Source organism: Erythrolamprus reginae, chromosome 4, assembly GCF_031021105.1.
Source record: "Erythrolamprus reginae isolate rEryReg1 chromosome 4, rEryReg1.hap1, whole genome shotgun sequence".
Classification (NCBI taxonomy): Eukaryota; Metazoa; Chordata; class Lepidosauria; order Squamata; family Dipsadidae; genus Erythrolamprus; species Erythrolamprus reginae.
This window is the reverse complement of record NC_091953.1, coordinates 82,295,721-82,311,230: the sequence shown is the minus strand read 5'-3', so window position 1 is coordinate 82,311,230 and position 15,510 is coordinate 82,295,721. Positions and strand designations below refer to the sequence as shown.

Genomic DNA, 15,510 nt, shown 5'->3' with positions numbered 1-15,510 from the left:
TAGAACCAATATGAACATTAAAATACATGATTGATATCTGATCTGCATCTTACCCTACTGAGACAATAGAAATAGTACTGAACATTATATAAGTATAGGATTTCTCTTGATAAACTACACATATCTTAATATTATTTTTCTCATTAATCTTTCTTAGGTACTTAATAAATATATTCATGCACATTTTTAAATAAAACACGGTAATAGAACAAGTACCATCATATCTGTGATTACATTCAATAATTTTATCTATACAATTTTACTTTTTTGTATAATCCCATTTTCCTTGAATGGTTTCTAATATATATTAGTGCTGATACTAGAATTTTGCTTTTATTTCTGTTTCTATTTCATTTCTATTTCCTTTCTAAAAGTGTAGCTGACAGTGCATATGTATCTTTTGCCGATATTTAACTGAAACAATGTTGAATTTAATCAATTGTGTGTGTGTGTGTGTGTGTGTATATATATATTTATTGCAATTTCTGTAGCCACCCATTTCAATCCAACTCTGGGTGGTTTTTGAGTGAATGTGTGTGTGTGTGTGTGTGTGTGTGTGTGTGTGTGTGTGTGTGTGAAGGCGGAAGTTTGTATTATTAAATTAATTATACAGAAGTAATTAAATTGTCCTGCTAGGCACATATGACTAGCCATTACATTCATATGTGTTATTTTTGTTCTTTGATTTTAACAGCTAGATCAGGCTGGATGCCACCACCACCTGCTCTACCTCCCAGGCCCTTTGTATCACAGGTGTGTTAATAATTTCAGGATGATGTTATGCTTAAAAGCTATCTTAAAAGGAGGCGATGAGTTTTTTTCTTGCCCAATCATTCATGAAAGCACACAAGACTAACACAGCACCATAAATTATAATTTTAGGAACTATTCAGTAGTTAATTTCAACAAGACATCCTATAGTTTAAAAATAATGGTATTCAAAGTGAAAAGTGGATTAAGAAAATGTCTCCAAATAACCTATTATAGGTTCTGTAATTATTTTTTCAAATAGTCAGTAATCAATAATCCAAATAATTTTCAGTGACTCAAACAATCACTAAATAAAGTTAAACTTAACTTAACTTATAAGTCAAAATACTTACAAGTACTTTTTATACATTTTAACAGCATGTTTCTTGATGGAATTTAAGGAATTGGAAATATCAGTCAACTAGTAAAGTCTGCCCTGTACTTTCTGAATCTTTTCTTCATATAATAAGAGCTGGTTAATCCTGCTCTTGTTATGGAAAATGCAGTTTGAAAAAAGATTCATACACATTAAAACTTATTTTGGAAGTCTAAATGATAGCTTCTGATAAACCTTAATTGCTTGTCTTCGAGACACTACCTTTAAGATTAGTGATTACTGATTAATTCTGACTGCCCAATATTATTATATTAAATACTATGCTGATTTCTAGAAATAGAAGAGACATTATTTTTTTATTTCTATCACAGTTTCGGGTGTTATGGATAAATCAAATCTAATTGATATTTATAATGTTTGCAAAATGAAATTTCTATATGTCTTCTGTAAATAAGTGTGTCCATATATATTAGATATTTCATAGACATTGCCAATTACATAATGAGGAGTAGATTTATTTATTTATTCAATAAATCAATCAATCAATTTCTATGCCACCCAACTCCCTAGGGACTCTAGATGACTCATAACAGGAATATAAAACAATAGAAATACAAAACCTCTAAAAACTGTTTAAAAACAATTTACAGTTAAAACAGTTAAAATCCTGCAAATATTATACAGCATACAGCATACTTCACAAATGCTTGTTTAATTAATTAAACGTACAGTGAAAATCCTTACTGTCCCAAATGTTTCTTTTCTAATTTGTTGGAATAATAATGGGTACTTTTTTCTTTTCTGTTTTCATTAAAGAATGCAGTCTTATAAAGATTTACTCAGAAACAATTTCTTCCATGTTCTGTGGTACATGTTCTTTTGGAAATAAATGTAGGACTTTTGTCTACAGATATGCTCAAACTTATATACCGGTATTATCATTTTGCTGTTAATACTGCTTTACCTTTTATATGGTTTGTAAAAAAATCAGGCTACTATAATCACTTAAATTTACTTATAATAAAATAAAAATACCATAGAAAGGCATCAAGTGGGAAATCAAGAGAAAGTTAAGTTCTAGTCCTGTCTTAATCACAAAGCCAGCTAACTCACCTTGGGCCATCACTTCCATTGCAAATTATTTCCTGCCAGGAAAACTGCAGGGAATACAGGTAGTCCTGAACTTACAGTACAACTTTGGTTTAGTGACAGTTCAATGTCGCAATGGCACTGAAAAAAGTGACTCATGACCATTTTCCACAGTTATGACATTTGCATAGCCCATGATCATGTGATCAAAGTTCAACTGCTTGGTAACTAGTTCATATTTATGACCATTGCTCTATCCAAGATCATATGATCGCCACCTGAAAAGCAAAGTCAATAGGGAAGCCAGATTTAACAACTGAGTTACTAATATAGCAACAATGATTCACTTAACAACTAAGACAAGAAGGGTTGCAAAATGGGGCAAAAGTCATTTAACAAATGTCTTACTTAACAATAGAAATTTTGGGCTCAATTGTCATACATCAAGGACTATGTGTAGTGATGTAGAATCCAGTAGACAAACATAATACTTGCACTTGTAAAATTGTAAAATCTTAATTGTAAATTTGCAGCTATAATTTTGTTTAGACAAATAATAACAAAGTACATAAATAATAAAAAGAGGAACAGTAGGGAAATATTATTGTTGATTTTATGTTTGTTGTATATTCAGGAAGCGTATCCCTGCAAGTTGCCATTTGACAATTTCCCTTTATATCTTCTTTGACTTCTTGCTGTCGTTTTCTGGGGTTAATGGTATTCATATACTGTCCCACATAATAAAATCTGCTTCTTTTTAAACCAAAGTTTGGTTTCCTGATTAAATGTTTGTTATATTTATTCATTTTTCTTCTGATTTCCTACTTCACTTAAAAGTCTGACTGTTCCCGAAAGAAGAACTATTTTAAAAATATTCTTCAAGTTTAAAATTAAAGTTAAAACTTTAACCTAACACCAGTTGCGGCCCTATCTGGAGCAGGAGTCACTGCTCACAGTCTCTCATGACCTCATCACCTCGAGGTTCGACTACTGTAATGTTCTCTACATGGGGCTACCTTTGAAGAGTGTTCGGAAACTTCAGATCATGCAGAATGCAGCTGTGAGAGCAATCATGGGCTTTCCCAGATATGTCCATGTCACACCAACATTCCGCAGTCTGCATTGGTTGCCGATCAGTTTCCGGTCACAATTCAAAGTGTTGGTTATGACCTATAAAGCCTTTCATGGCATCGGACCAGAATATCTCTGGGACCGCCTTCTGTCGCACGAATCCCAGCGACCGATTAGGTCCCACAGAGTTGGCCTTCTCTGGGTCCCGTCGATGAAACAATGTCATCTGGTGGGGCCCAGTGGAAGAGCCCTCTCTGTGGCAGCCCCGACCCTCTGGAACCAACTCCCTCCAGAGATCAGAACTGCCCCCACCCTCCTTGCCTTTCGCAAACTCCTAAAAACCCATCTCTGCTGTCAAACATGGGGAAATTGATTCCCCCGGGCCGTTTCATTTTATGTATGGTTTTTTGGGGATGCATGACTGTTTTTATAATAAGGGTTTTAAACTGTCCTTTTTTAACCATTAGATTTGTACTATGTATTGTTGTTGTAAGCTGCTCTGAGTCTCCGGAGAGGGGCGGCATACAAATCTAATTAATAATAATAATAATAATAATAATAATAATAATAATAATAATAATAATTTATTTATTTAACTATTGCTTCTTCTGATCATGCTACATAAAAGGATTGATACTGATTGTGTCCTGCAGGTTTCTCTTCCTGTCATAAATACTATGCCAAGCACTCAATCCAAATCAAGCTATATGAATTTCAGTCTTCAGGAACGGGTAAACCTTTACACTATAAATATAGAATCAACAAGCTTTTTTATTCTTCAGAGTTTTTCTCTTATCTTTATTACTTTTATAAATCATGCTTAAAGTGGGACCGGAACTCACAATTTCCTGGAGTCTGATCTGGTAGCTTAACAGGTACCAAACTGGCTACACACACACACACACACACACACACACACACACGCACGCACATGGGCTCACAGAGCAAGAATTGTTACTTTGATAGAAGGAAAGGATATTTTAATTGAGGATAGCAAAATAATTTTATTAAATTATGTATTTATTTCTTTATGCATACATGGATGTATGAATACAGATTGGGCTGGAGTTATATATATATATTTGTTTCTTAGAATAGAGTGAAATTTTAATCTGTTCAAATACACACAAATGGAATATAAGATTGTTTATACTAAAACTATAGAAATGTAGTTTTAGGAATTCTTCCTTCCTTGTAAGTTATGTTTCTAATCATGGATTATATAAGTACTGTACCAAGTAACAGAAAGTCTTTGTTACGCCTAATTTGTAAAAAACAAATTGTCGACAGAACATAGTACTTTCATGAGGATGTGCAAGAAAAGACTTATTTTTTGTTTTTCCTTGTTATTTTTCAGCAGCCTTATACACAGAGATATCTCAAAACACTATAGGTAGTCCTCAATTTACAACCACAATTGAGCCCAGAATTTATGTTTCTAAGTGAGAACTATGTTAAGTGAGTTTTGTCCCAATTTATGACTTTTCTTGCCACAGTTTTTAAATAAATCACTGTAGTTGTTAAATTAGTAACACAATTCTTAAGCAAATCTGGTTTTCCCATTGACTTTGCTTGTCAGAGGTCACAAGAGGGGATTACATGATTCCAGCACACTGCAACTGTCATAAGTATGAGTCAGTTGTCAAGCATCTGAATGTAATCACATGTGACCGTGAGGATACTGCAATGGAAGTAAGTATGAAAAATGGTCAAAGTAACTTTTTTTCAGTTCCATTGTAACTTCAAACGGTCACTAAATAAAATGTTATAAGTCGAGGTCTACCTATTAGTGGTCAAAGACAATTTTTTTCAGGTTTTAGCATTCTTGTAGATCAAAAATATCCTTGGAATTGATATATAAACCCAAATAAATAATCAGACAGAATATGCTTGTGTATCCTATTCTTTTGTACTCTTGAGCAACTAGACAAAGCCTAATCTTAGGGAGAAATAATTAAAATTGTTTCTGAATCTATCAAGCTTTGTGTGACATAGTTCATTCTTCAAGCCATGGAGAGAGATTACTGTTCATCTGTGAGAATGCAGTGTAACTTTGTAAAGTCCCTAAAAATTTCACAAGGATTTGAATAAACACTGAGCTACACTGAGGTAAAGCTTTTCTATTTTGTCTGTTAAAGGACAAATTTAATTTTCTCATGCTGTCATTATCATTATTGCTGCAGCTGGAAAAAATAATAATATTGAATGAAGCATAACTTAGTTTTAAAAAACTAACCAAAATTTGATATTATGGCCAAAGTTAAAATCCATCCATTTATCTGTATGTTTTTAAGTATTAAAGCTATCAAAATGTTATACATACTAGTTGGAGCTTATAAATCAGCTTTGTAGAGAATTGGAATTGTTACACACATATGGGTTACATTACTTGATGGGGTTCTTGGCTGAAAAGAACATACCAAATACAAGTGAAAAAAATAAGTTTCCAGAATAGAGGAATGATGGAAATGATTTAAAGGAAATGAGGATTTTGGTATTGCACATTCTTTAGCTTCTTTGATTAATTGTATCTTGTTTCTAGACTGATGCGTTTCCTGTAACTGGTTTCATAGAATTATTGCTCTATATTGTCATGGCCAGATAGCTGAGCAGCATTATTTAATATTGTTGTTATGAATAGGTTATTGAGAAGCACTATGATATTATATGGAGCATTCTAGAAAAGAACTGAACAGTTTTGCATTTCTTCACATCTTTTGTTTATCTGGCTTACTAAAATGTATATGATATATTTCAGGAGGATGGGTGGGAGATAATATAACTTGGTTCTAAAGCTTGATTAATTTCAGTAATTTTTAAAACCCTCACAGGAATAACTATATTTAGAAAGCCAGATGGCAATCTAGGCCAACAGAACATTTTTTTATTCATAGTATTATTTAATATCAAGGTTTTCAGTACAGAATTAAGGTAGACCTCCTTTCTTTGTGCTTTGGGCAGATGTTCTCTTATTTTTGTGGTATTCCAGTAGGGAGAATTATCCCAGCAGTAGTAGGCAAAACTATAAACACTTCTAGGCCTGGTGCCTCCTCACTAACCCCATATATTTGGGCTGTGTTCATATAGAATCTTATGACCTGCTATACATGATACACTGTACAAGTAGGAAGGATGATAGGAAGGAAGGAAGACAGAAAAAGAAAGGAGAGAGGGAAGAAGGAAAGAAAGAAAGAAAAAGAGAAAGAAAGAAAGAGAAAGAAAGAAAAAAGACAAAGAAGGGAGGGAGGGAAGGGAGGCAGGAAGGAAGGAAGACAGACAGACAGAAAAAGAAAGAAGGGAGGGAAGAAGGAAAGAAATATATATTCTGCTGTTTCTCCTGACACAGTGAAAAAAACAGTAACTGATTATCAGCTATCTGCAGATTACTAAAACAATGTTTGGCTGTTACAGCTAATTTAGTAATATCCACACAGATTAATGAAAATAAATGATTTAAAAATTGATAAAAATTACTGAAATTTATCATCATTTATCTCCATTATGCGATTTATTGTAATTAAAGTTTCTGAACCCATGAGAACCAATTGTAATTCTGCAACACTGCAAATTCAATGTTCCCTCTAATTTTTTTTCAGTATGTGTAGAAAAGTATAATGTCTGAGTGGACATTTTCATGCCTGGGTGTGGATCGGTTAGAAACCCGCTCATTAAGTGAATCTGGCTTCTCCCCCCTCCCCCATTGTCTTTCTTAGTGAGACGGTCGCAAAAGAGGGTCGCATGACCTCAGGACACAGCAGTTTTGATCACACAATTGTGGGGCTGCTGCGAAGGTCATTACTAGTGTTGGGTGAACCAAACTTGCAAAGTTCGGGCTCGTGCCGAACTTTGCAGTGTTTGGCATGCCGAACCCAAACTTTTTTAAAAGTTCGGGTTCGGTGTTTGCTTGAACAGCACGAAGTGCCACCGCCCGGGAGGAGAGTGGGGAATCCCATTGTGGGATTCCCCACCTCCTTTTGCTTGCAGCGCTGCAGGCAAATGGAGGTGGAGAATCCCATGATGGGATTCCGGGGGTGGGGCTCCTTGTTTATTTTTACGGAAAAGGATGCCGCAGCAGTGCTGCTGCTGTTCGGGTTCGGCGAACTCACCCGAACTTCATGGCAAAGTTCAGCCGAACTCGCCGAACCCAAACTTCTTTGGGTTCGCCCAACACTAGTGATAATTCCTTCCTTCCTTCCTTCCTTCCTTCCTTCCTTCCTTCCTTCCTTCCTTCCCTCCCTCCCTCCCTCCCTCCCTCCCTCCTTCCTTCCTTCCTCTCCACTTCTCTTTCCCTCCATCTCTTTCCCCTTTCTTTCTCTCCTCTCTCTCTTTTCCCTCTTTCACCCTCTCTCTCATTCTCTCTCTTCAGGTCTCTCATTTCTATGTAATGACTTAAATACTGTGGGAAATGTCACTTTGCTCTAACTAACAATGAATAATATAGCCTCCTGGGAGAGATGCAAGTATCTTCCTTCCTCTAAGCTTGACTCCTGCGGTTTCCAGGCAAAGAAGCCTGATCCCGGGCGCCAGAAGCCATACTCTCCTGCCATCTCGGTGGCAGGAAATGCGAGCCTGGAGATAACGGGGTGGCACCGGGTTGCCTCCTGCAGATACTGGCCAATTTTTGCCCTAGGAAAGGGCAGGGAAAAGGAGATGATGGGCCGCGTCGAGCCTGCACATTGGCCACGACCGCACCAGCTGCAGCAAGCAGGGCCAGGCGGTGCTTGCTGGCCGCCAGCAGGGGGGAAGGGTTCGACTCAGTGAGGACACGGCAAAGCCCTGAGTTTCTTCAGCCAGGGACAGAAGTCCTTTGTTGCTGCAGCAGAGGAGGCGGCCGCGGCAGCAGAACAGTCCTTCTCCTCTGCTACAGGGGACCCTCCAAGGCCCTCCCCACAGCACTTGGGCTGCGCAGATAAGAAGGGGAACACTCACCCAACTCGGCTGAGGCAAGGGTGGACAGGTCCGAGAGCGCTCGGAGCGAAGCTGCATCATCGGAGTCGGGCGAAAGGGTTGTGGCAGGGGTCGGTCAGGTGCCGCCTCTCTTGGAGCGAAGCTGTCTCAGCCCGCCCTGACCATCCGGCAGGAGGGGGCTTAGATCCATTGGTCCCCACTCCAATCTCCCGCCTTCAGGGGCGCCTTTGGGAGGGCGAGCTTTAAAGAGAAAGGCAGAGAGAGGGTGAAGCGAGAGCTCCGGTTTGGGCAGCGCAGTCAGCCGAGCAATGGGAATGACCGCCGCTTTTCCCCCACAGGACACATACACACACACACACTCCAGCGGTGCTGCCCAAACTGGGGCTCTCACCTCGCCCTCTCTCCGTCTTTCTCTTTAAAGCTCGCAGCACAGTGCTCAGCTTCACCCCCAGAGGCGCATGGTGGGCTGGCTTGTGTGACATTCGGAGGAGAAAGACCTTCGTGGCTGGTGGCTGGTTCTGCTGTGCAGCCTTGGAAAAGACTGCGCAGGTGGTTGGTTTTGGGTGCACAGCCACGCAGCTGCGCACCTTAGCGGGAACACTGACTGCGATCAAAGCATTAACAAATATAGTTGCTTAAATAAATGGTATCCCCAAACAATTCACTATATAATATCTTCGATGTGTCCAACTGTCCTGAATACATCACCAAGGAACGTGACGGAGCTACAGAGTCAGGTAGGATGCTCATCTCATGACCCGCCCAGTCCCCGCTCCGCCCCACCCAACGTGTCACCCCCAAACTGCATCCCACCAGGAGATGCACATCCTATTTGACACTTGTAGCTTTGTCTCATTCCTTGGTTTTGTGTCCAGGACAGCCAATTCTAAAAGAATAAATAAAGAGAGTGCTGTAAAATATTTCATGGTATATTTCCAGAGTCACAGTAACACAGTTTTAGTCTTTGGAGAGGGGTGGCATAGAAATCCAATCAATCAATCAATCAATCAATCAATCAATCAATCAATAAGCAAACATACATACATACATACATACATGCATATGTACATACATACATACATACATACATACATGCAAGAATATTCAGGTGAAGCATTTTTCCTCATCTTTCCTCTATAACTGGCTAGTTTAATTCTTTCTCAACATACAAAATTTGGAATTGCCAGCTTTAGGCTATTGTAAATACTGTATGTTAAAAAAAATCTAAATAATGTTGCATTGAGGTAGTAACTAAAGGAGTGCTTCATTCTAATTTAAAATATTTTGACAGATTCCACTAGGTGGCACTTTAAGAATAGAGCAACCAGTTTTTATCTCTGTTAATTTTATTATTTAAAATAGGGATGCATAATATTTATGCAGCTCCATTTTTCCAGGTTTTCACTTGAACATTCTCTGGTGGAATGTATTACACTGAAAACAGTAGTTGCTGTTGTTTTCATTGTTTTCATAATTTATTTTTACATGCTGTTTCTTAAAATGAATAAATCTCTGTACTTCAAGTTTGTAATCAGAATCAGAAAGGAAAAGTCATATTTTAGTAAAGGGGTCCCCAACCCCAGCCCCTGGCCTATTTGGAATTGGGCCACATGAGTGGCTAGTCAGAGTGTGTGTGTGCGCGCTGCTCAACTTATGTGTGCACCAGCCTCACCTCGCGCAACCTTATTTATAAATAAATAAACAAACAAACAAATTCCCCCAGCCAGGTCACTAAGCTGCCTTAGTAAACAAATAGCATATATACCTAGCTTATCATTATTCACATTTATATTAGCAACACTAGGTAAAGCATGGTAAGCCCAAACAATTAAAGACTAAAAAATTCCATAACTACCTTTAAATCTAGTTTATTCCACTAACATTCACTTATATTCTCGCTATATCGTTCCTTTAAGGCCATCTTGGATTTCACCATGTATTGCATTTTTTTGTCAACATTATTTTCTTTATGAAGATCTCATCAATTTCATTCAACCACAGATTTCTTTTCTCTCAGAAACACACTACATATATTTGGTTTGGCTATTAAATCCTCATTCATTTTGCCTGCATGACCACACAATCGATGATTGATAGATAGGCAGGCAGATAGACAACATCCAACCTCCCCTCCATAGGGAAAATTATGAAGAAAATTGTGGGTTGTTGTTTATTCTAGATGGACTCTAGAAAGAATCCGATTATCTAGATCAATTATAGTTGGGGTTCGGGCCAGTACAGAATGGAAATCAATTTGGTTGCTCAGATTACTCTCTTACAGTGAGGTATGGACCAACACTATCCCTGTTCTGCTAGACCTCTTGGCCTTGGGTACTATCAGCCACAGCATCCTTAAAACCCTGCTGTTCTGTTGAAAATGACTATACACTTGTACTGTTCGGGTCGTATATGACCCGGACCAAAAAAGGTTTATTTTAGGTACTTAAATTTGGTCTTTTTGAAAACTTTTTTTCACTGGGATACTAATTTGAACTTGAGAGTAAAATTGAGATGAAAAAATTAATGCTTATATTTTTATTTTGCTTGCAAAAGTCCGCCCCTAGTGTTTTTGCGAACTTTTTCCAATTTATAGATAGTTTAGTGTGCAAACTGCATACAATTTTGCTATATTTTGTGTTGGATTAGTAGTTTGAACATTTCTGAACAAAATGAAATGAAAATTGAACTGAAAAAAATGATGCTTATTTGATTATTTTGCTCATAAACACCCCCCCCCTGTTTTTTCAAGCATGTCACTTTATAAATTTTTCTAGGCCCCTAATTCCAAATATTTTCAATAACTTTGGCATTGAATTACTAGTTTGAACATTTCTGAACATAATGAAAGGAAAATTGAACTGAAAAAATTGATGCTTATTTGTTTGTTTTTTTGCTCAGAAAAGGCCCCCACCAGGCTGTGCTCAGTTATTTTTGTTTATATACAAATTATGCTGTTAATTTCAAAATTACATACTTGTTTTTAGTAAAATTGATTTCTTTCATACAAATAGTTGTCTGCCCATCATGTACTTGCTTTTCAAAAGGATATTCCAAATATTTTCAGCCAAATCTATATAAAAACTGAGAGTAACGACACACAGCAAGGCCGAGGAGTGATGGCCCCTTTGTGAGCAAAATAAACAAATAAGCATCATTTTTTTTCAGCTCATTTCTATTTTTCTTATGATCAGTAATGTTAAATTTAGTATATCAATACCTTACGAGAAATTTATTTTGGAGATTTGTAGCCTAAAAAAAAAAACCCTGGAAAAAATGCTCAAAATCATGGGGGGGGGGCTTTTCTGAGCAAAATAAACAAATAAGCACCAATCTTTTCAGTTCAATTTTCATATCATTATGTTCAGAAATGTCCAAACTAGTAATTCAATGCATAAAGTTTAATAATATTTTGATTTTGGAGCCTGAAATATATATAAATTGAAAAAATTGCACACGGTGGAGAGTGGGGACTTTTAGGAGCAAAATAAACAAATAAGCATCTATTTTTTCAGTTCAATTTTCATATCATTATGTTCAGAAACGTTCAAATTAGTATCCCAGTGAAAAAGTTTCAAAAAAGGTGGAACTGGCAGGATTTGGAGCCTTTAAAAAATGGTAAAGTGAAAATGATTGTACACAGCCGTGGGGGATAGGCCCTATTTCTGAGCAAAGAACCCCAATAAGCATAACTTTTTTCAATTCATTTCTATTTTTCTAATGATCAGGGATGTTCAAAATAGTGATCCAACACAAAAAGGGGGGGAAAGTTTGAACTGGCAGCCTGAGCTAGATAAAATGAACAAAAATGCACAAAAACGCTAGGGGTGGCCTTTTGCGAGCAGAATAAAAATATAAGCATTTTGTACTCCTTTGATTCAGTGATTCAGATCACAAAGGAGTCTTAGCAGTGCGTCACTTATATAACTCGTAAAACTATATTTAACATGCATTCATTTGTCTGCCATTTATTTTCTTGATTTATCACGTTCTTCTAAAGACTCACTTCCATTGTATTCAATTTTTATATTTCTAACATATCCAATTTTCATTTCATACAACAGAAGTCTCACAATACAGTATAAATTGTCCATTATTCTTCCACCATTTTTCCACTTGTATTAAGATTCATTCTATTAAGATGCAAACATTTATCTATGTGGTCTGGTTTTCCTAGATTAAAAGATAAAAATGAAAAATAAAATAGTTTGGAAAGTTTAGAAAATCAGATGTGTAGTACAGTAATACCTCATGATACGAACTTAATTGGTGCAAGGAGGAGGTTCGTAAGACGAAAGGTTCGTAAGACGAAACATTGTTTCCCATAGGAAACAATGTAAAGTCAATTAATCCGTGCAACCAAAAAAAACCCCCGCAAAAAAACGGCTTTCGGCGACTGCTGGGAAGCCGCGCGGCTGTTTTAAAAGGTGACAGCCGGCCTGGGGGCTTGCCAGCACCCCCCCGAACCTGGGTTCGGGGTCCGGGGGGGTGCTGGGAAGCCCCCCAGGCCGGCTGCGACCTTTTAAAACAGCCGCGCCGCTTCCCAGCTGTCTCCCGAAGCCGAACACTAAAGCCGAACTTCCGCGTTCGGCTTCGGGAGACAGCTGGGAAGCGGCGCGGGTGTTTTAAAAGGTCGTAGCCGGCCTGGGGGGCTTGCCAGCACCCCCCCGAACCCGGGGTTCAGCAAAATTTTGCCTCTTCTTACGAACTTTGTTCAAGTTACGAACCGGCGTTCGGGAGGCTTCTGGGAAGCCCCACCGTCCGGCTGTCACCTTTTAAAACAGCCGCGCGGCTTCCCAGCAGTCTCCGAACGCCGGTTCGTAACTCGAAAAAAGTTCGTAAGAAGAGGCAAAATTTTTCTGAACCCCGGGTTCGTATCACGAGTTGTTCGTAAGACGAGGGGTTCGTATCTTGAGGTACCACTGTATTGCTGTTGTCTTATACATGGAACATATGTATGCGACCTCTGATACTTATATTATTCAAGTGTTCAAATTCTTTTTAATTGAAAATGAAGTTATCCTTCAACACCTTGTTCACTACATGTAAGGCATGTGTATTGAAAGATTTATACACTATGTACTTTATTGCATGGGGATTTCAGAAAACATATTTATTCATTCATTTATTTTCTATAGCTTCTAGACTACTCCAGCCCATTGACACTGAACACCCCAACAGGTAATTGCCACTAAGACCATTATGGAAATATAAACAACTTTTTAGAAGCTGCATACACAGAAAAAGAAAAGGGGTAATAGTTGTCTAGCTGCAAAGTGTTAACTTGGTATTCAAAGCCAGATTTTGAAGGCAAAAACAAGCAAAAAACCAGGAAATGTTCAGTTTTACAGCCATCTATCCAATTTCTTCACTTTATATTTCTTTTATTTTGAATCAAATTCATTTCTTAGCATACATTGAAGCTAGTAGTTTGCTCAACCAAACTCTGTATTCTGATGTTGAAGAAGCTCTAAAATTGTTGTAACAATTGTTGTTAAGGTAGGACGCATCACTTATTGTAATGTGCTTTGTGAATCATCATTTTCACAAACTTCGCACATCCGCAATAACTAACATGTTCCAAGACACTAACACAAATAAAATTCTACTTTCCCTCTATATAGAGCTGTAGTGTTCTGAAGGTACAGATAAAAGTCTCTCAACACACTTTGAAAGAGTAAAATATAACAATGAATAAACTCTTTTCTTATTCTAAGCATTATCTTAACAGTAAATGCTTTTTAGGAGAGATTTTTCTTTTCTTTTTACTTTTTACAACATTTTCCAAAAGAAAACAAAAGCCCTGGGAAGATTTATTAAGATACTCATGAGGTGTGAGAGCCATATTAACAAGGTCAGCCAATGAATAGGCATAGCAACTAAGTCAGCCAATGGGAGCTAAACGCTTCTGAGTCTGTGCAGAGAATCAAAATTGAAACTTGGGTTTAAGGCTAGGTATAGCCCAGTCCACTTTGTGCTCTCTGTCCACTCTGTACTCTCAGCCTACTCTGTGCTTGTCTGCTCTGCTGAAATCAAACTAACTCTCCTGCTTGTGTTTACTTTCTGGTTTTGATTTTTATGCAACAAACTGATAAGATTCACATCTAAATCCCATCTCCCATCTTTCATTTCTATGAAAGTCTTCCCAAGCATTCAGTTGCAGAAATCTAAAATTTTAATGGAAGTAAATATTTGCTTCTCCATTGCATCTGGAAGGAGAGTCCAATATGGGTTATTCTCAATCCTATTGGTCGAGACTGAGTTTAAAATTAACATAATATTAGGCACCGCCCCTTGCCTGCCCCCAGTGAGCTCAGTTTTAAAAACTCAGTCCATGTAACGAGACGTATGAGTTAGCTAGTAATAAAGAAAATTATTTAAAATTGTTTTGAATTTGTTTAATCTGTTTCTCTTCTTGTTTTTTGCTGTCTTGCAGATGCTGCAGAAGACCAGGAGGGGTTTCTGCCCTCCGTGGGTAGCATCCCCCATCGAACTTTCCCCAGGAGACCTCTTCCCTCATAGAGGGTACCGTCCAACAGAGGGGTATCAGCCTGGGGTCACTGGCCTCCGTGGCCACACTTGGCTGGGAGCCAAAGGTGGGGGGGGTCCGCCCCCCCCACTGGGAGGCTCGGGGATTTGGCATCCCCCGAAGTCGGATCCGCTCCTAGCGGCATGAAGGGCAGCAGGGCTGCTTTCTTCTCCCCCATATGTTCGGCGGCCGGCGGCGAGCCGCGGGGGAAGAAGCCGCGGCGTCAGGAAGCCTCCCATATGGTCAGTGGTCGGCTGCGAGCCGCTGGGGGAAAAGCCGCATCCGCATCAGCAGGGAGTCGGAGAGGAAGCCTCCCATATGATCGGCGGCCGGCTCGTTACGAGCCGCTGAGAGCCGCCGAGAGCCACCACAGCTGCTTCACGCTGGGGAGAAGTGTCCTCTTCAGGGTTTACCCTCGGAAACTTGGCGAAGGCTAGGAAGCCGAAAATGCGCCAAGTCGTTGGTTATATACATATGGTTGGCGGCCGCCTCTTCATAGGAGGCTTGACATTAGCCGCCAGGGCAAGCCGTTAGGCACCGCGCCTGCCATTTTTGGCGGTTGGCGGGAAGGGCTCCCCTCCCCCCCCATCGTTAGCGCCATGAAGAAAAGGCGCAAAAAGGGGGGGTTGATATGGCTGGGCGACGCATGCGCAGTCATCGACAGCCACGGGAGCCATTTTGTGTGTATTCCGAGCTTTGCAAAAGACTGTGCTGAGTGTTTCTTCTCGCTGTTCCTTGGTTAAAATTTATTCTCGAACCGTGAGTAGAATGGATTCAACTGTCGGGGGTGAGCAAGCTGCTCCTTCTACCCCAGTTGCCAAGCCCAAGG

At 38.9% G+C, this 15,510-nt stretch overlaps 1 protein-coding gene across 6 annotated transcripts in view; it reads left to right on the top strand.

Moving 5' to 3' along the window:
* REPS2 (RALBP1 associated Eps domain containing 2) overlaps window positions 1–15,510 on the top strand; it is a 140,351-nt gene that overhangs the window by 80,234 nt on the left and 44,607 nt on the right. For 4 of the 6 annotated variants that reach the window (XM_070750772.1, XM_070750771.1, XM_070750774.1 and 1 more), the window contains 2 exons: window positions 695–753; window positions 3,901–3,978. In XM_070750772.1, the coding sequence (XP_070606873.1) occupies window positions 695–753; window positions 3,901–3,978 (137 nt within the window). The remainder of the gene's footprint in view (window positions 1–694; window positions 754–3,900; window positions 3,979–15,510) is intronic. The other 2 variants (XM_070750775.1, XM_070750773.1) reach the window with 1 other exon arrangement.